Source organism: Ruditapes philippinarum, unplaced genomic scaffold (assembly GCF_026571515.1).
Source record: "Ruditapes philippinarum isolate M1 unplaced genomic scaffold, ASM2657151v2 ctg6014_1_1_1_1, whole genome shotgun sequence".
In the NCBI taxonomy this organism is placed as follows: Eukaryota; Metazoa; Mollusca; class Bivalvia; order Venerida; family Veneridae; genus Ruditapes; species Ruditapes philippinarum.
In genome coordinates this window covers 138,143-159,134 of record NW_026865591.1, presented here as the reverse complement: position 1 = coordinate 159,134, position 20,992 = coordinate 138,143, and the positions used below count along the sequence as shown (strand labels likewise).

Sequence of the window (20,992 nt, the reverse complement as noted above, 5' to 3'; positions counted from 1 at the left end):
CACTATTGTTTCCATGTTGGTATCCGTGCTTTGCCTTTTCCCCAGTACTGCTTTTGTTTGGGTGTCCCGTTGGGTACCTTACCAGTGTTCATGTGTTGCTAAATCGTGTGGTTGAACGTCACCCTGCCTTCATGTCCTTGGTGATCTTCCTTTTAATATATTTCAGGCAACCGGTGATTTTTTGTTATTCCATAGACTAAAGAAGGAAAAAAGTGTTTGAAGGTCATCACTACAATTGGGTTAATAAATAGATTTATCTTAGTATTATCAAATAACGGCTTTGACAATTTACAGCAAATCGTGTCATTTATGTCACGTTGTTTGTCTTATTTTAGAAGTCTAAAGATATGTTTGGGACATTTAATGTACATATATATAATACGTGGCAGTCAGTTACAACTTTGTATATTTGTTGGTACTAAGATTGATATAGTTTAGCTTGCAGAATAAGAGAATTAAGAGAACAGCATTATGCGATCTCTTCTTATTTTATTGACTTGCCTAAGCGTATGTATACACTCTTTTTATAAAATTATATATCTGTAGGGTTCCCTTAAAACACTTAAATGGGGGAACCTTTTCATTTAAAGCTAAATACCTATATGTTTATTTGCTGACAATTTGTATGGATATTGGAATATATAAATATGCAAATAAAATACTTGCATGAAGTCAAAATTCGAACACGTGACCTAATAGTTTTTTAGTGTACATTGCAACGAAAACGCTAGCATTCCAAATAATGTGTTAGTACAAATAAAATTTTCATAATATTTTAAATTTTATTTCTTATAGATTTTACATACGGGATTTACCTCAACTGAAAACAATGCATGCAAACAAGAAATCAGTGAGTATGAATTAGTAATTTAAAAAGAAGAGATGTCATTTATTTCTCGAACAAGTCAGTTACACAACCTGATGGTTATTTGAGTTATATGATTGATGGAAGTCGGTCGTCCGTTGTCTACAACGGTTTCAAATGTCTTCTAATTTTGCGTAAGGCTCTTCCAAAATTATTTTAATCGTTCTTTTTAGTGCATAAATGGTTTAATAGGCAGGGTTTTAATTATGTTATCTTTAAATATCCCAATCACCCAAGTACAATGACTTAAATATTTGATGTGTATCTATTACAAGTAAACTACTAGTAAGTGTGTTCTTTTTTTTAATTGTAATACTAGAGCTTAGATATTTGTTGTAAAGCATATATTTTTTGACTGGGTGTTGCCAGACACGAAATATTATTTGACATGGGGTGTCAGATGAATCGTGTGCTGTACAATTACTTCATACTAGCGCATTTTATGAATGGCACTTATAGTTTACCCCTTTTTATGCTTAGCATTTATATATTTGGATCGATTGCGACCCAAAGTAATAACTATAACCACACGCTTATTACAAACCGAATTTCGGCTGAAATATACAGCCACGTAGTAAATAGTTCGTATGTTCGGTAACAAGTTAGAAAATCCGTACCTACATTCATTTTAGAAGGGTTATCATACATTTTGAAATGTATCATGATATCGAAAAATTACAGTAAATTTGTGCTGTGTACAGAAATTATATGAATGCGCGACTGAATCATGTGATAGTTCAGCCATGTTTTTTTCAACGTAAACAAGTTGTTTTCGACGTTCGTTAGTCGATACAGATATCAGGATATTTTGAAGAAATTGTATGTACCGTTAAGTGATTTTGACAGTTATGATCTATTTAATAAGAAACACTTTCTGAAACTGAGCCTGGAGTGTGATAAATTATTGAAGATTTGTTTATAAAATTTGTCGGTAACGATTCGCCACACTGACAATTTGTCACACTTTACTGACGATTCGCTCCACCTAAAATTAACATTTTAAAATTCATTTGGACTGTAAAATATTAATGGTTTGGTTAATTTTTTTGGCATTTATTTGATATATCCTTTATATTTTATAGATAATAGCTAAAAGTTAAACAGAACTAACTGTATAATTATTAAATTAATCTCAATTTTTATTTAACTTTCAGAGTTATAAATAAACTAGATTGATGCTACAGATATGTATGATATTTGTTTTTATTATCTAAAAGCAGATTGTTATACATTTTCTATTTTCTATTGTTCTATTAATCTAACAAAATAAAGGAAAGACATAGTCCTATAACATAAGACGTATACAAATGCAAAATTAGCTAAACAGGAAAAGTGGAAGGTGTATATATCTTCTTTAAGCAATCTGGATTTGTAAGGGGCGCAGGGGGAGTACTATGGAGTTGTAGGGATGGGACATCTGTGGTGAAGTGGTTATGGTTGTTGACTCTAAACCACTGGCCCGTAACTGCTGTTGGTTTGAAAATTAATTCAGCGTTTACAGTTTGACCTATTTTACAGACCTTTTTTATATTGTCGCCCGTCCAAAATATCTCAATGTCTCTTTGACAAGTCAAAAAAGTTTGACTTATAATTCTATGAATGCTATTGACCATGGTATTTGGTGCATGGCATTAAAATGACAGATTTATGAAAACCATTATAGAACCGCAAATTATTGTCTATGTTTACAATGCATATCATAGAGAAAAATAAAATCCCGTAAGAACGCCAAAAAACGACAGAATAGATTTGGGTAAGCCTGAACAGTACTGGAAAATGCAAGTTACTGGCATTGCCCCTAGCACGTACTGGCAGAATTCAACATTTTAATATCATGTCTAATAAGTAAAAAGGAAAGAAAAAATATATGTATTAAAAGAGAGTATGTATCATGAAAATTGTAACTCTGTAGGCCGAAAAAGACAAAATTATGTTCAACAACATCCAGTGTAAATATTTTCTGTTTAGGTTGAGGAAACACAGGAACAGCATGTTTTAGTGGTTGAATAATTATAATAATTATGACAAGTTGGGATCCTGGCTGTAAGCCCCTTATTCATTAGCTTGGATGTCTTCAGCACTATGGTGATTATCCTGGCTGGATTCTTCATGCGTCTCACTTAAGTGTGAACCTTTGCGCTGCCCATGCTGAAGATGCTGACCGCACTTTGATCTCGCTTGGTGGATCTTCAGTCCCCTGGCGTTTTTATTCTGTTAGATGTAGAAGCGAGCAATACAGACAGCAACACCCAGCCAAGTGATGAACCTAGACAGCGACAACAACCCACTACAGAACGGAAGCCGCAAGTCAAGTGGCCTACACAGGGAGACAAGAAATCATGGCAGCTGTTTGATGGTGACCTTGATACAATACTCAGTGTAGCCCTCCAAGGCGAAGTAGACAGGAAAATACGCACACTCTCAGCTATCACATACGCAGTTGGGAGGGAGAGGTTTAGCATTCAAGAGAGGAGCCCCCCCAAAGCCCTTCAAGTCAAATCGCAGGGAAATGGAAATAAAGTGCCTAAGAAGGGAACTGCGTTCATTAAGAAAGCAGTATAAAAGAGCGACTGAACAGGAGAAGAATGGTCTTAGCGAGTTAAGGGACATCATCAGAAAGAAGCTAAAGAGCCTGACCACAGATGAGAGGCTGAAGAAAGGCAGGAAGACAAGAGAGAGACAGAGAGCAGCGTTTATCTCCAACCCGCACAAGTTCTCCAAAACCCTGCTCAATGATGAGAAGTCAAGAAGACTGACAAGCAGCAAACTGAGGAGTACATGAGAACAGCACACGCTGAGTCCGAGAGAAGATCCATTGGGGGAATGCTCGCAGATACGCCCAGTGGACCCACCTATACATCCATTCACGTTGATTGAACCAACACTGAGAGAAGTTCGTGAGGTGGTGAGGAAGGCCATATCAGGGTCAGCCCCAGGACCAAGGGGGATACCTTAAAAGGTCTACAAGAACTACCCGAAGCTGTTGAAGAAACTGTGGAACTTCATCAAGATCGTCTGGCGTAAAGGAACAGTACCTGATTGCTGGAAGGAAGCAGACGGATGCCTAACACTTAAGGAGAAGAAGTCGGAAAACATCAGCCAGTTCCGAACAATATCCTTGCTGATTGTAGAGGGTATTTTTCTCAGTTGTCGCCAAGAGGATATCTGCCTTAGTGACAGAAAATGATTATGTCAACACCGCAGTCCAGAAGGGTGACATTCCAGGCTTTACAGGATGTCCTGAACATATCGCAGCCATAACACAGCTCATCAGAGAAGCAGGCGTCAACAAAAGTGATACGAAGCTACTACAGCAATGTTCGTCTTAGATCCAGCACTCCAGACCTTACCACTGACTGGATCAAGGTAGAAAGGGGTATATTTACAGGATGCACAGTCTCAGTCATCTTATTTGTCCTTTGGACGAATCTCATCTTGAAGACAACAGAACAGGAGACAAGGGGTCCCAAGATGACATCTGGCATAATGATGTCCCCCAACCAGAGGGTTTATGGACGATATATCCATAACCACAGATTCCCACTTACAAGCAAGATAGATTCATGGTGTTCTGGAAAAAAAACAGCATCCTAGGCAAGAATGAAGTTCAAGCCAAGAAAGTCACGGTAGCTTGTACTCAGGAAGGGGATGATACTGCCACATGTGGACTTGAAGATTCAAGGCGAAGACATCCCGAGGATAATAGACAATCCTATCAAGTGCCTTTGGAAGTGGTTTGATGCTACCCTTAAGGACAAAGAAGCTATCAATCAGTTCCAGGTTAGTCTGAGCCAGAATCTGAAGACTATAGACAAGACAGGACTTCCAGGAAAGTCCAAGGTGTGGATCTACCAACACTCGCTACTACCAAAGCTTAGCTGGCCTTTGATGATGTACGAGATCCAAATATCAACAGCAGAATCCCTAGAGCGTCAGATAAACAAGCACATTCGGAAGTGGTTTGGCCTCCCGCAATGTGTCACAAGCCTAGGTCTGTACACTGCAACAGGGGAACTCCAGCTACCAGTCTTTTAATTGGTCCAAATGTTCATGTTCACTTAAGGACTCACCTAATGAATGCATTCGATGAGCCGGTATCGAGCTAGGGACTGGTAGTAAGTGGTCAGTCAGCCAAGCAGTGGAGTCAGCAGAGTCACGCATCAGACGTGCTGACATTGTTGGTACCACAACTGTAGGGCACTTGGAATGGTTTTACGTCAGAGGTACTCAACATCATCCGGACAAGACAGAAGATCTATGATCCAGGCCGAAATAAGGAAGGGTGAAGAGGGCAAGAAGGGCAAATGGTACAGATGGGGGTAAAGGAACATCTACAGAGGGGGAATCTCCGAAAAAAACCCCAATGGTCAGTTTTCGGGCAGTTTTGACCCCATTTTCGATGCTTCCTTTTCCCGCAGCGTGTATATGTTCTACGCACCAGTTTTTTCCTATCGCTGGAAACCAAAACTTTTGATCCATCTGTACTTATGTGGAAAAGAGAAAACACGGGAGCTGTTCTTATTTTTCTTGCTCAACGGGGCTGTCACAAAGGCCGTTACACGGTGGGGCACATAGAGTCTTGGGGGCATTTTAGCAACACCCTTGAGAGGAAAGGAAAAGCATAAAAAAACCCCCTCAGAAAGGAACGGGGAATTTTCCCCTTTGTTGCGAGGCCAAGGGACCCACTGGACCAAAAAAAGAGTGGGGTCTTTCATCATCAAAGCTTGGAGGTGAAAATAGACCTGGAAAAGCGACTTTGTTTATCCCCAAGATGTGGTCCAGAGCAACTCTGCGCACCAGTCATTCTAGTATTTGTGGGCCCCAGGGACAGAAGAGTTGTGTCTTCATATAAACTGATAGCTTGGTACCTTGGGAAGAGAGAGTGTGGATGAGGCTCCTACGAACGTAATTCAGCCAAGTACACCTAGTATCACTGCAAAACTGTAGAGATAGAAAGGATCAGAAAGCCTGGCTTTTTCCCAGATAGCCAGGGGGACTTCCCAGCTTTAAGCATTGTGGGAAGCTGTCCTGACGAGATAGGGATAACTGGCCATCCGAAGAACGGAGCCCATCTGCTGCAGTCAGTAGTGTAGCTGAAAAAGTATGCTGGTTGTTTATGCCTTTAGGGAGAGATGAACAAGAGCTGGTTGGCTAACTGCCAAACACAGTATTTGATCACCACGTGGCCCCCCATATTAGAGTGTCCTAGGTATAATGGGGCGAAACACTCGATGATGTATGGCACCTACGATGACGATGACAACAGTTCATTTTGCAGTACAATACTGTATGCAAAACATTTAAATCTTATATAATTTGTTAAATCCTTCTTTCAAGAACTGCATTGATTCATTGTAGGTCTAGAAATTATACAAAAAATATATATTATTGTAAACATGTTACACTAGAAAATTAAAAAAATGAAATGTCTGCTTATAGTGAACATCCAATTAAATGAAGTTAAGTTTTCTATCATTTTACTGAAAAGAAATAATAGATTATGATCAAGTTTCTTGTATTTGAATAAATAATGCTGTTTAATGAAGCTGTCTGAAGTACCCAGTAGACCAATGTATTATTTCCAGTACAACTTAATTCAAGTGAAGCTTACTATGCGTAGGAGTTATTTCTGTATTCAAAAGGAAACTTCAGCATACAGGATGCCAATTGAGGTAAAGTAGTTCACTTTACATGTTTACTTTATCCATCTAAAGAAAACATGAGATAAAAAAATTAAGCGATAATAATGATTTTCCTGACAACAGAATACACTATGGCTCTGCTTGCAGTTAGAAGTGATGCTCTATTCTTTTATTACAGCAGCATTTATGGTAAACGATGTTTTTACTATCGTTTAATTCAAAGTACCTGACAATGCAATGTTTGTTTTTCAGCAGCATTTGTAAAGTTAATTAAGACTGGATATCATACCAGTTATTGCTTTTGTTTTTTTTTGTCGCCAGAAACTAGGTTTTTACAGAGTGGTGTAAGCTTACTATGATAATTCATGCAAAGATATGATAACAAAATATAGAAGAAATATGTTTTGGATTTTACTACGGATCACATTGTCTTTTATGATGTCGAATATATTCAATGCCATATAAACAATTAATTGCAACATGACAAATACTTTATTTTCAGAAATTTGTAGCTTCAGTTATGGGAGGCAAGATTAAATGAACTGGAATCTCTTCAGAAGTTGACAAAGCTAAATTCCGCAGTTTCAACTATAAATTGACATTAAATTCATATACATGAGCTTTATTTTATACATGCATTTGTTAATATTTTTGTTTTTCATTTTTTTGTTTTTCATTATTTCCCAATATTGTTAATTTTGGATTATATAATGCGACGGAAAACTTGTAAGTCTTGCAGATTATGGCTGTTTAACAAAAACACTCCAGACTGTTCGTCAGAACAATAAAATTACAGTTTTGTTTGTTAATAAACTAATTTACATAAATATATTACTTTTGTAAGCATGAAGAAACTTGGAACATATTGTTTGAAGAGTATTTGATTATTTTCCATGCAAGAACCAAATCTATTTTATAAATTGAACGCCAGATTCAATTATTTTATTTATCACATTTTTTTGAGAAATAAACGTATTTCCCCACAATATTTCTGTTTGTTTATAATATAGGCTTCACATCCTCATTCGAATATAGTCTGGCTACTTTTAAAATTATACTTTATTGTGAAATAATCTAAAAGTAATGTCATATTTGGATAATAAGCATGTTTAAGAGTATGGTGTTCAATTGATTTCTGCAGGACAATAAGTGAAGGAAATGAAGTGTGTTTATATTTGCCATGTTTATTTAGTACAATTTAGACTGTAAATTAATTTTTGATGCAGTAATGCCCCTTTTTAGCTCGACTTTTCTTTTTAAAAAAAAAATAGAAGTATTGTTACAGTCATGTTGGCATTGTCGAGGTCATCCAAAAACTTGTACCCTAATCATTATTTTTTAAGTTTGTGGTGCATTGTCTTCATACATAGACACGATAACCCTCGGGACAAGACCTCTTAGTAACCGGACTAACTTGGCCTTCATGAATGACTTTAACCTTGGTCAATTGTCTTTATTTTGCTTGTTTTTTTTTGCTATTAGTGGCTTTAACCTTTTCATTTTTGAATGGATTGTCTACACACTTGAACATAATATACTTTTAGATTTTCAAGTTAACCAACAGACCTTTACCTTAACTTATACATGACCTTGACATTAGAATTTTCATTTTTTCTTGCTGTAACAGTCTGTAACTTTTTCCTTATTGAAAGGATTGACTTCATATTATATCAGAACATTCCTTAGGATAAGACCATGATAAATACTAAATTGAAATTGGCTGTTTAATGACGTTGACCTTGACTTTGAAGGTTAAATTGTTGTATTTTTCACCGATCTCGTTTAGTTAAATGTAACTAAATGGATTATCTTCACACTTTCTCAAAACATTTTTGGTTTTGAACTGACCCTGACCTTGAGCTTTAAATGATTTTGCAATGTCAAGGTCTATTTATTGAATTTTGGTTAAAATGTCATAATTTTGTTATTTATCTACTGATTTGATTTTAATTTGGACAAAACAAGACTTGTTACCAAACAAACATATTAAATAAATAAGATGTGGCATTGTCTTTAAGTTGGCCTTGACTGTCAAGGTAAAACTAATAAAATTATCTTGTTTTTTTTTCTGTAAGTGGCTATAACTTTGTTATTTATAAATGGATAAAGTTCACATTTAGACACAGCGTCTTTTAGATCAAGCCTTTATGTTCAATATATAAGAAACAAAAAATTGACCTTGACTCATGTATGAGCTTGACCGTAAAATTCAAATTATTTTATTTTCACTGATTAAACCTGTAATTGGCTGTAACATTGTAATGAATCAATTTGTTATTTTCATACTTGGACACAACAACATTTTGGGCAAGACCTTCTAAAAGGTTGAACTGACCTTGAGCTCTAAATGACATTGACCGCCAAGATCGAAGTATTGAATTTTGGTAAAGTTGTCATGATCTTGTTATTTATGTATGGATTTGATTCATATGTGGACAAAATAATACTGGTGACCAAACAGACAGGTTGAATAATTTCGATATGTCCTTGACCTTTAAATGACCTTAACCGTCAAATGATTCTATTTTCTTTATTTTGCCATTTGTTTATTGAAAGAATTCATATTATGAGTTGTTTGAACACTATCCAATCTATATGCACATGGATAAATGTTAACTTGAATACCAAATTATTAATAACTACAATCCCCAATAATGAGCATGCTTTTTATATGCCTAAGAAGTAGGTTTAATTAACAATGCTTAGCCATAGTTTAGTAGAGAACTTGGTTATCTACTTCCAGTTTTTGCTTCTGTCAGTAGTGTACTCTTAATATTTATCAAACTTTCGAAGTATTATTTTGAGGAAATAAAGCAAGTTGGTTCTCAACTGAAGCACTTCAGAAAAAATACAATGTACTTGTATTGGTACTTTTGATAAACCGTGTTGTAATTGTTGAATGTTAATGATAAATCTCCCTGAATTAAATCATATGGCAACATATTCCACTTTCCTTTATACTCATTTAGGCTTGAATATGACATGAACTATTTTAAAAAAGTTGCAAACGCTTAAATCTGACAGGAAATTTGGCCTTTCAAGTGACCACCAGCGGTATAATGTCATATAAATTCGTCAGTCAATCGACTCTTCAGTGCTTTCAGTGCCTTGATTTATTTATGTGATCCACACAAGGAAACGAACTTCTTTTTTATATATACAAGATGGCGACATTTTTTGTTCACATGAGTGATTTGTCTAGCTTTGCACGGATTAAACATTAAAAAATTGACTTATATACAATTTTCTTTCAAGGTACTCATAAAGGCAGAACATTCTTAATTTCTCTCATAACATTCGATGGGATCACACCTTTTAACGGCGTCATTTACATTGGAAGCGGATTAAGAGGTCTTGTAAACATAACGCAACATTACCGGAACTTTTCTGCAATGGAAACCAAACAAATATCGCCAGGTAAATACAATGTCTCAAAAGCGTTTTCATTTTTTTGTGTCCTATCATTTGCCTATATTTTGCCTCTGTTGCCTTAGTGACAATGAATGTATTTTATATGGAAGTCAAAATACTACTTTGTTTGCACTTTCCTACTTTTATGACAGATAATTTCACATACAGCGCACATTTCTGATAAGCACTTTTAGCATGCTCTAAAACCATTATTCAAACGTAATAAAGCCCTTGTGTGCCGGTTCTATATGCCCCAGAAACGATTGAATTCGTCCTGTTTTTTAATGTTTCTTTTTATGAAGTCATTCTAACTTTATTTATGGTTTAGCAATAGTATTTATCGTGCAAATGTTTTTGCTGTCACAAATTATAAAGTTAAACAAATCTGAATTGCGATATTATACGATACAGGTAACCCAGATTGCAGTATATGTTGCGATACACTGATTATGATAATAAAAGAGGGGGAAATGTAGATACTTTTTGTTTTAGAAATTATAAAAGCCAAAAATACATTGGAAAACCTTTAAACTCAAGTAATGAAATAGTACTGTTTGGAACTCGAACTCTTCTAGTATTTGTCAAACTATCAAACAAATAAAACATAAACGCAGACGTTGTGATAAGATAACGTGACATAAATTTTGTGTGAATAGACAGATTGATTAACAATGTAATTTGCAAAATCTCTGAACAATGTCAGCCGTCGACTGTTATGGCTTAACATTTTTAATTTGCTTATTTCTATTTTACAAGTAGTGCCCTTCTTATCCTTGTGATAATATAAGAATGTAAACATAACACTTGATTTTTAAAATAAATTACTGGGTGTTACATTATAGGCTCAGTTCTTTAAGCGCGGTCACCCCAAAGAAATTTAGTATGGACCAGCAACAAAAAGAGAAATGTAAATAAAAACACTTTCAAACAATATTTGGTGGCAATTCATAAAGATTTTACATATTTACAACGCTTGAAAAAGTAAAAAAAACATAATTGAATATTTTGATCAAACTAAAATATTATTCAAAATAATTTAAAATATCGCGGTACGAGCGCTCTGTATCGCGGTACGTATTTCCTGACACTGAATCTCAATTTGCCAGTATCCACCTGTACTTTGTTTACACCTATACTTTTATTGTGTTATAATTGAGTACATTTGGACGACAATAATTCATTCTTCTTTACAGGCATAACTCAACTTAACATGTCTACATCGCATTTTGTCGATGACACAGCAGGTATTCAGAGAACAAAAGGAGTACAAATCAGCTCGACAGTTGATATTTCTGTCTATATGATAGGATATCTTTCCGGCGTAGTAGCAGCATACACCCTCTTTCCGGAGAATACGTGGTCTTCTAAATACGTTGTATTGCCATTCGAACCTTATCCTAGGTACAGGACCCCTTTAATCATTTACATGTATAAGTTTAAAAGTATATTTAGAGGTAACAGTTTCAAATGAAAATTCATAGGAATCAGCTTTTATTCACTTCAATTAGTTTTCTAAAAAGAACACGTTCTGTTTGAGACATTTTACATGACCGTAAATAGTCTTCCCTTTTAATGAATCAAGAATGGCCCATCATTTTCACCGATTAAAACTAGTGTCCGTTTATAGGATATCTAACTTAAAACATTTTCAAAATATATAAACAAGTTGTGAAAATGTCGAAAATACCTTTGCTGAAGGACCTGCACTTTACGACTATCTACAATCAATTTCCTGTCTTTATTTAAGAAAGTTTTGCATGAAGATAGTTAAGGGCTGTTTCGTATAATAACTCGTACAACAATCACAAATAACTGTTGGCAATTTAACTATTCGCTACTACAGCAGCGTTTAGTTTTTCCTGATATAGTAGTTAAAAATATTAGGGTTAAAATATCAGAACTATTCAATGACCGATGCATGACCAATTTTCCGACGCAGTAAACGTGAGTTTAAAAAACGTTTAAACCAAGCATTTCTCTGAGAATTATAAACGTTACAAATAGCAATTATGATAGTTAAGAACATAAACTTGTTTTAACTTGTAAAAAATTGTGATAAGTGATGAGTCAGCTTTGAAATATCACGGTGCTATTTTTTTTACCTAATGACCGCTATAGTAAGATTTGATAAACATTGGGGAGGCATAGCCTGTCTCCAAATGGGAGATAATGTGGTAAATATAGAATGTGGTTGTTCTTGGTCTTAAACGGGAGTAAATTGAGGTAATTTAATAATTTTTGTTATTTTGAATACATTACGGTATGTTTATTAAGACGTTCTTGGTCTAAAAACGGTCGTCTGGTGAGTATGTAAGTGTATTGAATGGTGAGTATAAAATGTGGTTGTTCTAAATTTTATTGAGGTAAGTAGTTTATAGTTTTTGGTAAATTGAGGTAAACTACAATCCAGTTGTTTTATCTAAAATGATAATTAAATGAGGTTATTAAATAAATTGCCTTGATCTGAAAGCGAGTCATTTAGTGAAATGTATGTAAAAAATGTATGTATTTATGATGTACGCATATAATAAGTTTTTGTTGTAATATATTCAGTTTGAAACTATGATAAACAGAGGTAAAAATAATAATCGTTCCTCTTTTAAAATAGGAGACTTTTGTGGTAATTTATTTAGTTATTATTTTTCGAAGATGGGAAACTAGATTGACATTTCGTATACTGTATAATATTATCATTATCTTCATAGGAAATTAAAACATAAGAAATGATAGATGTATGATAAATATTAGTCAGATGAAAAAATTAGGAAAAATGATTAAATTTATGAATAAAAGAGAAGACTTGTATTAAAATGTTCATATATGAAAAACTTGATGAAAACATTATGTTTATATACATGCAAAATACTGTTAGATCTAACAGACTTCATAATAAAAAAATAACAAACTATACAATAGAAGTTTACAAAAATGTACAAGATGCATATGTTAATCCGACTTTGTTATTCCTTAAATTATTTGTTTACACAAAATATTGATGAATAGGGATGTCGATAATTCATATATATAAGCATACATTTTATCACCTGAATGTTTTACCACCTAATCAATTACTCATTTTTATCAGTTAAGCGGAATAGAGTAGTTGTACAATATATGCTTCGTGAGAGTAGCGATCCTTTTAAATTAAATAGCTTAGTTTAATACGTGAATTTCATATATATTTTACACACATTCGCATTCAACAGGCTAAGTTTAAGACAAGGCAGTCGTAATAATTAGGGTGATAAATGGGAATTGAAGAAAATTTGTATATACAAATGAGCCAAAATAGTTAAAAATGTGGCAAATGGAATTCTGAGTTTCTAAGAGAATAAAATTAATAAATCGTATTAATCTGTTCAATGACTATTAAAAATTTCGCTTTTACGTTATAAGTTTAGGTTTAAATTGTTCAAAACATTGAATAAGTGACATGATTATTAACGAGAAAATGAATAGTTACGTGACAAACTGCTAAGATATATCCTGAAAGTATAAATTATGCACAGTTGCAGACTTATTTTCATAGCTTGAATACAACTTATATTTAAACAATATCCTAAGCTATTTTTGTCATGACGGTCTATGTAAGATAACACAAAAACACGGAAAAGCGTGTTTTTGCATAACTCTAACCTGTATTAAGTAAGAATGTAGTCATTCAGAATATTGTAAATATACAATATGGAATACTTTCCCATTAATGTAGATTATACACACATACCCATCTCTGTCAAATTGTCCGTGAACTACATAAAAATCCAAAGCTGTCATTGTTTTTATTAACATTGAAGAAACAAAACAAAAACTGTTCCAAATCAAATCAAGGCAAATACATCACACATAAACATCAGATTTAAGGTTAATTTTTAAAAGTTGTTTATTAACTTCTCATATATTAACCCTATGATGAAGTGTGAGAGTGTTTTGGGTATATTTATATATCACATTACATTTTATATTTATATTTCAGTCGAAGAAATGCTGTTATGATATCAAACTTACACAAAACTGCAAGTTTGCAAGTGAGAAAACAAAATTTGAACAGTCTATTGGTAAACATTTCTTTACATTCTTATGAAAGTTACGTACTAATTGGACGTGACTATAAATCAGGAGCAATAGTTAAAAGTAATAAACCCATATCGTTAGTTCATGAAAGTTTGTGTGCAGAAAATTCTGAACAATTTTCTGTTTGTGACGCTGGGATGGATTCTCTTTTACCGGCTGAATATTGGCAAACTGAATTTATAATTCCTCCACTTTTACCTAAGCTAGGCAACCTCATAAAGGTGTTCGCACTTGCTGCAAACGAAACTGTTCATATTATATTAAAGAATAGAACAAATACGATAAACCAAACGTTTACAGGCATGTATGAAACATTTCTAGAAACAGATGCACTTATAATCATCACAGATAAGAAAGTGAATGTTATACAATACGGGTTCAGTCAAACCCACGATGATAATAACGGAGATCTGTTCATGGCTTCTGTACCGGCGATTCGACATTACGGAAAAGACTATTTTATTCCAACTCCACTTGCAAGTGACGGATTTATCAATACTATAATTGTAACAATAAGAGATGTGCACCTTCCTGGTCTTTTACTAAATGGAAAGTCGATGGATTTAAAGGCCATGAAAACAGTAACACCAGTTGCGCCATATGATAATTTCAGGTAAACATTTCTTAAAAATTAACTGAAATTTAGATTTTTGAAAACATTACTGTACTGGTAGGTTTATCTATTTTTCATATATATGAAACACTATACTGTACTATAATCATATTTAACCGGTTTTGTTGCGAGGTGTTTTGAAATGACGGAAATGGAAATGTTTTTTTTCCCAAAATTTGTGTACTTATTTATGCAGATCTAAACCAAGGACGTGATTGCAAATTTTGCTGTTATTATCCCCTCTGTTCCAGAATAATCATTTCTATTGCGCTAGTTGATCATTACAATCCTTTTCACTCACAAATATCTGATATATAAATATTCCCTCAGAATGATTAAAAACAGCAAAATTACATGAAAATTGCAGACTCGGCGTGGTTGAGTCTGTACATGAGGGATAATGAAAATGTGCAACATCCCTCAAGCCCACTAGCACCGGCATCTCAACAGTTAAAAGTGCTGGACTCAATGATACCTAAGAATGAAATTGATTTTAAATTTTATTCTGAGCATAAGTCTGTGTTATCCGTTGCAGAAATTGCCATTTTTGCGTTTGGACCCCAGTGGAACCATTAACATACAATGTGTCAATGCGAAAATATATATTTTATCCCTCGTCAAATATATAAAATAAACAATGTTCAGCATCAACAGACTAATGACAACGACTTTGGGCAAATTGCGTATCATTTTTTTGTCCTGTATCTTACTTTTAAGAAATGTCATGGCTAAGAAAAAACATGATACATTTAAATACGTTTGTAAAATGATCTCTTTATTTGTAAAAAAATACAAAAATATTGGTAAAAATAATTAACCAATAATTGAATCTTTTTAAATATTCTGAACATGAGAGAGTTAGACAACTGCATGTCTATAAACCTATCATTGCATATATAACGTACCTGAAATAGGTAGGATATCAAAATGTAATAGACGTCGCTGTACTCATTGTTTAAAAATAGGTGAATCAAATTTATTTTGATAATTTATATCGAAGCCTAAAATTTCATGAGAAAGTAAAATATATAAAAACAAATTTAAATAAACCAATCTTAACAGAATTTGTTAGATTATTTCTTTATATTTCTACAGAATCATAATTATGAACTTGACAAGCGGTAATTACAATCTCACTCACCCAGCTGCTGATGCTAGATATTCGGTACTTTTGTACGGACAAACTCGCAGAAACTCCTTTGGTTTTTACCTTGGATACACCTTTAAAACAGGTAATTTTAATCTTAAAGTTTTTGAAATTCTAAAATAGTGAATCAATTGCAATAGGAATAGTATTGTATTTTGGATGGACAAAGATGCATATTTTTCAAATGTTTTATCTTTATGTTCTTCTGAATTTAGTATAGAAAATAAATCGACATGATGTTTCTTTTTCATATAATAATAATAATAATAATAATAATAATAATAATAATAATAATAAAAATAATAATAATAATAATAATAATAAAATCTTTATTTATAGAAGGTAACATACAAAGTTCACAGTAAGAAGTATACTAATTTTTAGTATGGCCTTCTGATTAAACAATAACAAAGAAAAAAATGTAGTTCTATACAAATATTTAAAATCTTTTGGTATATGTATATGAATATTATCTATATTACATGTATTCTTGAATGTTAAGGTTAGATATTTTTTATTCATTCATCCGACCGACACTCATATTAATTTTAGCAATCATAGATAAACTCGTAATGATTAAAAAAAATGATGATGTCAACATTTACAACAATTATAATATAAAGTGATCAATTTTCATCATGTATCTAACTGTAAACTGTAAAAAATAAATTTTACAGTTGTTTATGAAAGATTGTTAAGTCGAACACATTGTTTGATAGTAATAGGTAATTTATTCCAAACGTCAATACTGAATCCTTTAAATAATGTTTATGAGGTACACTTTTCAGAGAGCGATTGAGCGTAAATTATGGTATTCATTGTGAGAGAAACTAAAAATTTCACTCATATATAACGGTGCCAGATTGTTTAAAGATTTATACACCATAATTGCTGTATGGTATTTCACTCTGAAATTGAATTATACCATTATTATTATTAGGGTCGCTGACTTCAAACCACTTGCCCCCTAACAGGTTCGAATCAAGCCAAGAACTCTTTCATGTCTTGAAGCTATAGAGCTAGTTCACAGAGGAGCACCTGAGAAGTAAAACTTCAATTTTGCCATATAACATCTACTCCGCTGGTGTCACGTATAACCAAACCCAAAAAAGTACCTAATTATGACTTTTGAAATAATATTATGCTGATATTTTTCAGATGAAAATAATAACTGCAGTGAATGCACAAATGATGGACAGAATGGTGCATTGTGCAAGACTGGTAAGGTCTAAATAATTTTTCATAAGTTTTCTTCGAACGTCTTAAATAAGCTAGATAGATAAATGCACTTTACATAGCCAGCATTTTCTAAAATTTCTATTTTCTTTGGCCCTTGTTTATATATTGTCGTCTGTTGATTATGTTTTTCATCCGTAATTTTGTCTTTTTGTTTGTCAGCAGGCGATGAGAATGGAAACGACATATAGCTGTCCGGAGAGATTAGAGGTTGATTCGTTGGTACTTTTCTATAATAAAATGTATAAAACTCCTAACAGAAGGATTTTGTGTCAGTAAAGATGTCCCATTTTGACGGAATACGCTCTCAACATGTACCAGGCCAATGAAATTCCAATTTCCAAAATTATCGTCTTGCATTGAATTGTCGTTTTTAGTTTAGTTTTCTGTTAACAAAAATTCAATATTTTGTATTAACATGTCATATAATATAACCATTACAACTTCTTTTTTTTAGATAAAAACAAGTATCGATTTTCTAAATTTAACAGGTTTCCCGCCAAAACAATCACGAGGTCCTCTTTGTCATGACTGTTCGCACGTGAGTGACCCAAAAGAATGTGACAAAATAACTATCTGCTCCTCAAATGAGGTTTACTTACATTTATTCCCTAGTTTATTATCAAATTATAAGAGTTTTATCAATATAATCAAATTTAAAATGAATATACATGTGTAATTAAATTACAATTTAATCAAGTAACATCAGCTATAAATGCGAATTAAAGGCGAATATCTTAACCGTCATGTTACATTAATAAGCACACTTTAATACACGTTCAGATCATATTGCTTGGTAAATAAACGTTTTTATTATGCCACCCTTCGAAGAAGAGGGGGTATATTGTTTTGCTGATGTCGGTCTGTCTGTCTGTCCGTCGGTAGACCATATGGGTTCCGTTGATTATCTTGAAAACTATTTTTCACAAAGTCTACATATTTCACATCGTGATTGGGCATAACTAGTAGATAACCCTATTGATTTTAGGGTCACTAGTTCAAAGGTTAAGGTCACAGGGGCCTTAAATGTCAGAATGGTTTCTACTGATTATCTTGAAAAGAATTTATCACAAAGTCTTCATATGTCACATAGTGATTGGACATAACTAGTAAATGACCCCTACTGATTGTTCATTCGTTCGTTCATTTATTCATTCATTTATTCATTCACTCACTCATTTATTCATTCATTTATTCATTCATTCATATGAAGTTCAAGATATGTTTTGTATTTTTCTTTAAAACATTTAAGGTTATTAACATTAGTAATATTTAACGGTATATTGTTCCAAATGTTCATTCCATAATAAGAAAATGTGTCTTTAATATAATTTGTTTTAGGTCTTGTCAATAATACAATATCTTTTCGTGACCTATTTCTTAATTTATATATTTTGTTGTCGGATAAAGTCATCAGTTCTGTCATATAAGTCGGTGCCATGTTATTTTAAGTTTTAAACAACAAGCACCGCCGTGTGGTATTTACATCTGTCAAGGAACGGTAACCAGTTAAGAGCTTCAAATAGCTTCATTGACGGAGATCTTTGAGGTTGCAGTAAAATGATTTTAGTAGTATAGCGGCGGAGAATATAAAAATAGGAAGATAGATCATACCCAGGAGGTGTGCAGTGCACAAGAATAATAACTCTATTTTTCATAAGTTTTGAGTTATTGCCCTTTGTTACTTTTTATACTTAATTTTTCACCTGAGCGGAGCATAACTCAAAAGTCTTTGAGATGTCAACATGAAACTTCATAGGTGGATAGATCTTATTGAGGAGGAATGCTGTGTACAAGAATGATAACTCTTCCCTTTATAATTTTTAAATTATTGCCCTTTGTTATTTTTCATACTTTTTGTCTGGAGCTTATCTCAAAAAGTATTTGAGGTATCAACTTGAAACTTCATAGGTGGATAGATCTCATTGAGGAGGAGTGCAGCACACAAGAATGATAGCCTACCCTGCATTTTTTCCAGTTATTGCCCTTTGTTATTTTCAGTCAGCAGTTCAATAGCTTTTATCACTCCAGCCAAAGGTTTTCATTGCCAAAAGACCCCTGAATTATTCTGCTCTATTACATATATATTCTTCCAGTGAGCAAACACATTGGGCGGGGGATGGCAATATTGGGGCTTATTATCTTGAAAACTATTTATCACAAAGTCTTCATATTATACATACTGATAAGTCATAACTAGTAAGTGACCCCTATTGATTTTGGGTCACTAGTTCAAAGGTCAAGGTCACAGGGGCCTAAATGTCAGAATTGTTTCCGCCAATTATCTTGAAAACTATTTATGAAAAAGTCTGCATTATTTTTCTATTTTCCATAATTGAACACTTCCATGTACCCGTTTATGTCAATTTTCTATAACAAAATAACCAATTATGTGAGTGAAGTAATAGTTATTGTATATGAAACGAGTTAGTTACGAGGATATAACACTGGCTGGGGCGACATCAAGGGTTGTTTCAAAATGTTTTTTGCAGTAACATCCCGAGATGTCGCCTCAGCCAGTATTATATCCCCGTAACTAATGAGTTTCATATACTATAACTGTTTTATCGCATTTTCATTTTTTGTTATAGAAATCAGAAAAAGAAAACAAAAAAACCAAAACAAAAGATAAACGTGCATTTCTGTCTCTTGTGTCCTTTCTCTTTTTACCATCTCACTCACAGATAATATGAACCTATACCAGCTAATTATGTTTAAAGCTACCTTACATAATATTGAAAACTTAAAACAACGTCCAATGATAGAGATTTTATTTTGAAACTTTGGAATGTTCGTGACCGCTGCCCCATTGGAGCCTCAGTGAAAAAACTATACTGATATATACAAGGTGCGAAAAAAGAACTTAACTGCTATATAGTATTTGAGTTTTTTCCTATATGAATTACTGAAAAAACTGTACTACTACATATCAATACAGTTTTCAAATGCTCATTGAAAGTGTACTGAGTAAAATGGGTTAGTAAGAACAAAGAAAAAGTTCCAAACCATGCGATAAGGGCTAAAAAGTTGGGCATATGTGTCGTTCGACATTTCTTGTTCCATATGATATGGTAAGATAATTAAATTTCCTCATTTTTCTGTTCTTAGGTATGCCGCATCGAAGAGTTTCCAGTGGGAGAGAATTCAATATTTAACCTTGGATGCGCATCAGTCAATGTATGTCGAGACATTTTGAATTTATGAGACGGAGAGTATATGTACATTATTACAGCCGATATAAACATTGCGTTTAGGCAGTGGCCACTTCTTACATTAAATAACAAATAGAATCATATTTTATTATTCTCACCAATATGAATCAATCCTTTGAACAAAAAATTAGAAACATGTTAAAAACAATAATTATACAGTACAGTCCGTCTCTCTCCGTTAGTATTACAAACAACTTCATGTAGAAAGATTAGTAGCGCATTCATCCTATCCTTTTGTCACATGGAAATAGTATATATCAGCGTATAATAAAGATCTTTCAATCGTTCTGATATTTTATCTATAAAACTGGTTCTATTTTATAATACATTATATGTTATTTCAGGATTGTGCTATAGAACACAGAAGTTTGAACCCTTTCAACCAGAGGTCAGTTCCAGTCTGCACAGAATGCTGTCTGGAGGATTATTGCAATACAAACTGTACAGGAAGGACCCATAATCAGCAACAGATTATTGTTGGATAAATTTATCTGTATATGATAAATGTTTTCGAATCTTTTTCCGAGTATAATAGATTGAAATAAATCAAAGAAAACTATTCATTTGATAAAACATATTTGAATTGTTACCCCCAAATCATTAACACACGGTTACTTTCTATGAGAACTATTTATGGAAATTGAGTATAAGATTTTTTCCGTGTATTCCATATGATTGAATAAGCTTGCAAAAAGCCATTATATTTTGTTATTGTTTTTAGAATAATAAAGTGGGACAAAATGAGGGTAGAGATAAGAAACCATATTGTTTTAATTGGTAATATTCATACATACA

At 33.2% G+C, this 20,992-nt stretch overlaps 1 protein-coding gene across 1 annotated transcript; it reads left to right on the top strand.

Annotated features, from left to right (window-relative positions):
* Positions 1-385: 385 nt before the first annotated feature.
* On the top strand, positions 386-20,760 carry LOC132729650 (uncharacterized). The gene is made up of 10 exons (XM_060715455.1): positions 386-507; positions 796-850; positions 9,763-9,924; positions 11,112-11,319; positions 13,892-14,602; positions 15,698-15,834; positions 16,908-16,970; positions 17,477-17,577; positions 20,094-20,162; positions 20,542-20,760. Exons 1-10 carry the CDS (start codon positions 472-474, stop codon positions 20,680-20,682), a joined length of 1,683 nt encoding a protein of 560 aa, XP_060571438.1. The 5' UTR covers positions 386-471; the 3' UTR covers positions 20,683-20,760.
* The last annotated feature ends 232 nt before the right edge of the window (positions 20,761-20,992 follow it).

What these genes read in the sequence shown, in the direction of transcription:
- LOC132729650 (XM_060715455.1), top strand. Translation starts at nt 472, where the DNA reads ATGCGATCTCTTCTTATTTTATTGACTTGCCTAAGC. An exon ending in AACCAAACAAATATCGCCAG is followed by an intron (nt 9,925 to 11,111) that starts GTAAATACAATG and finishes TCTTCTTTACAG; the next exon opens with GCATAACTCAACTTAACATG. An exon ending in CTATCTGCTCCTCAAATGAG is followed by an intron (nt 17,578 to 20,093) that starts GTTTACTTACAT and finishes TTCTGTTCTTAG; the next exon opens with GTATGCCGCATCGAAGAGTT.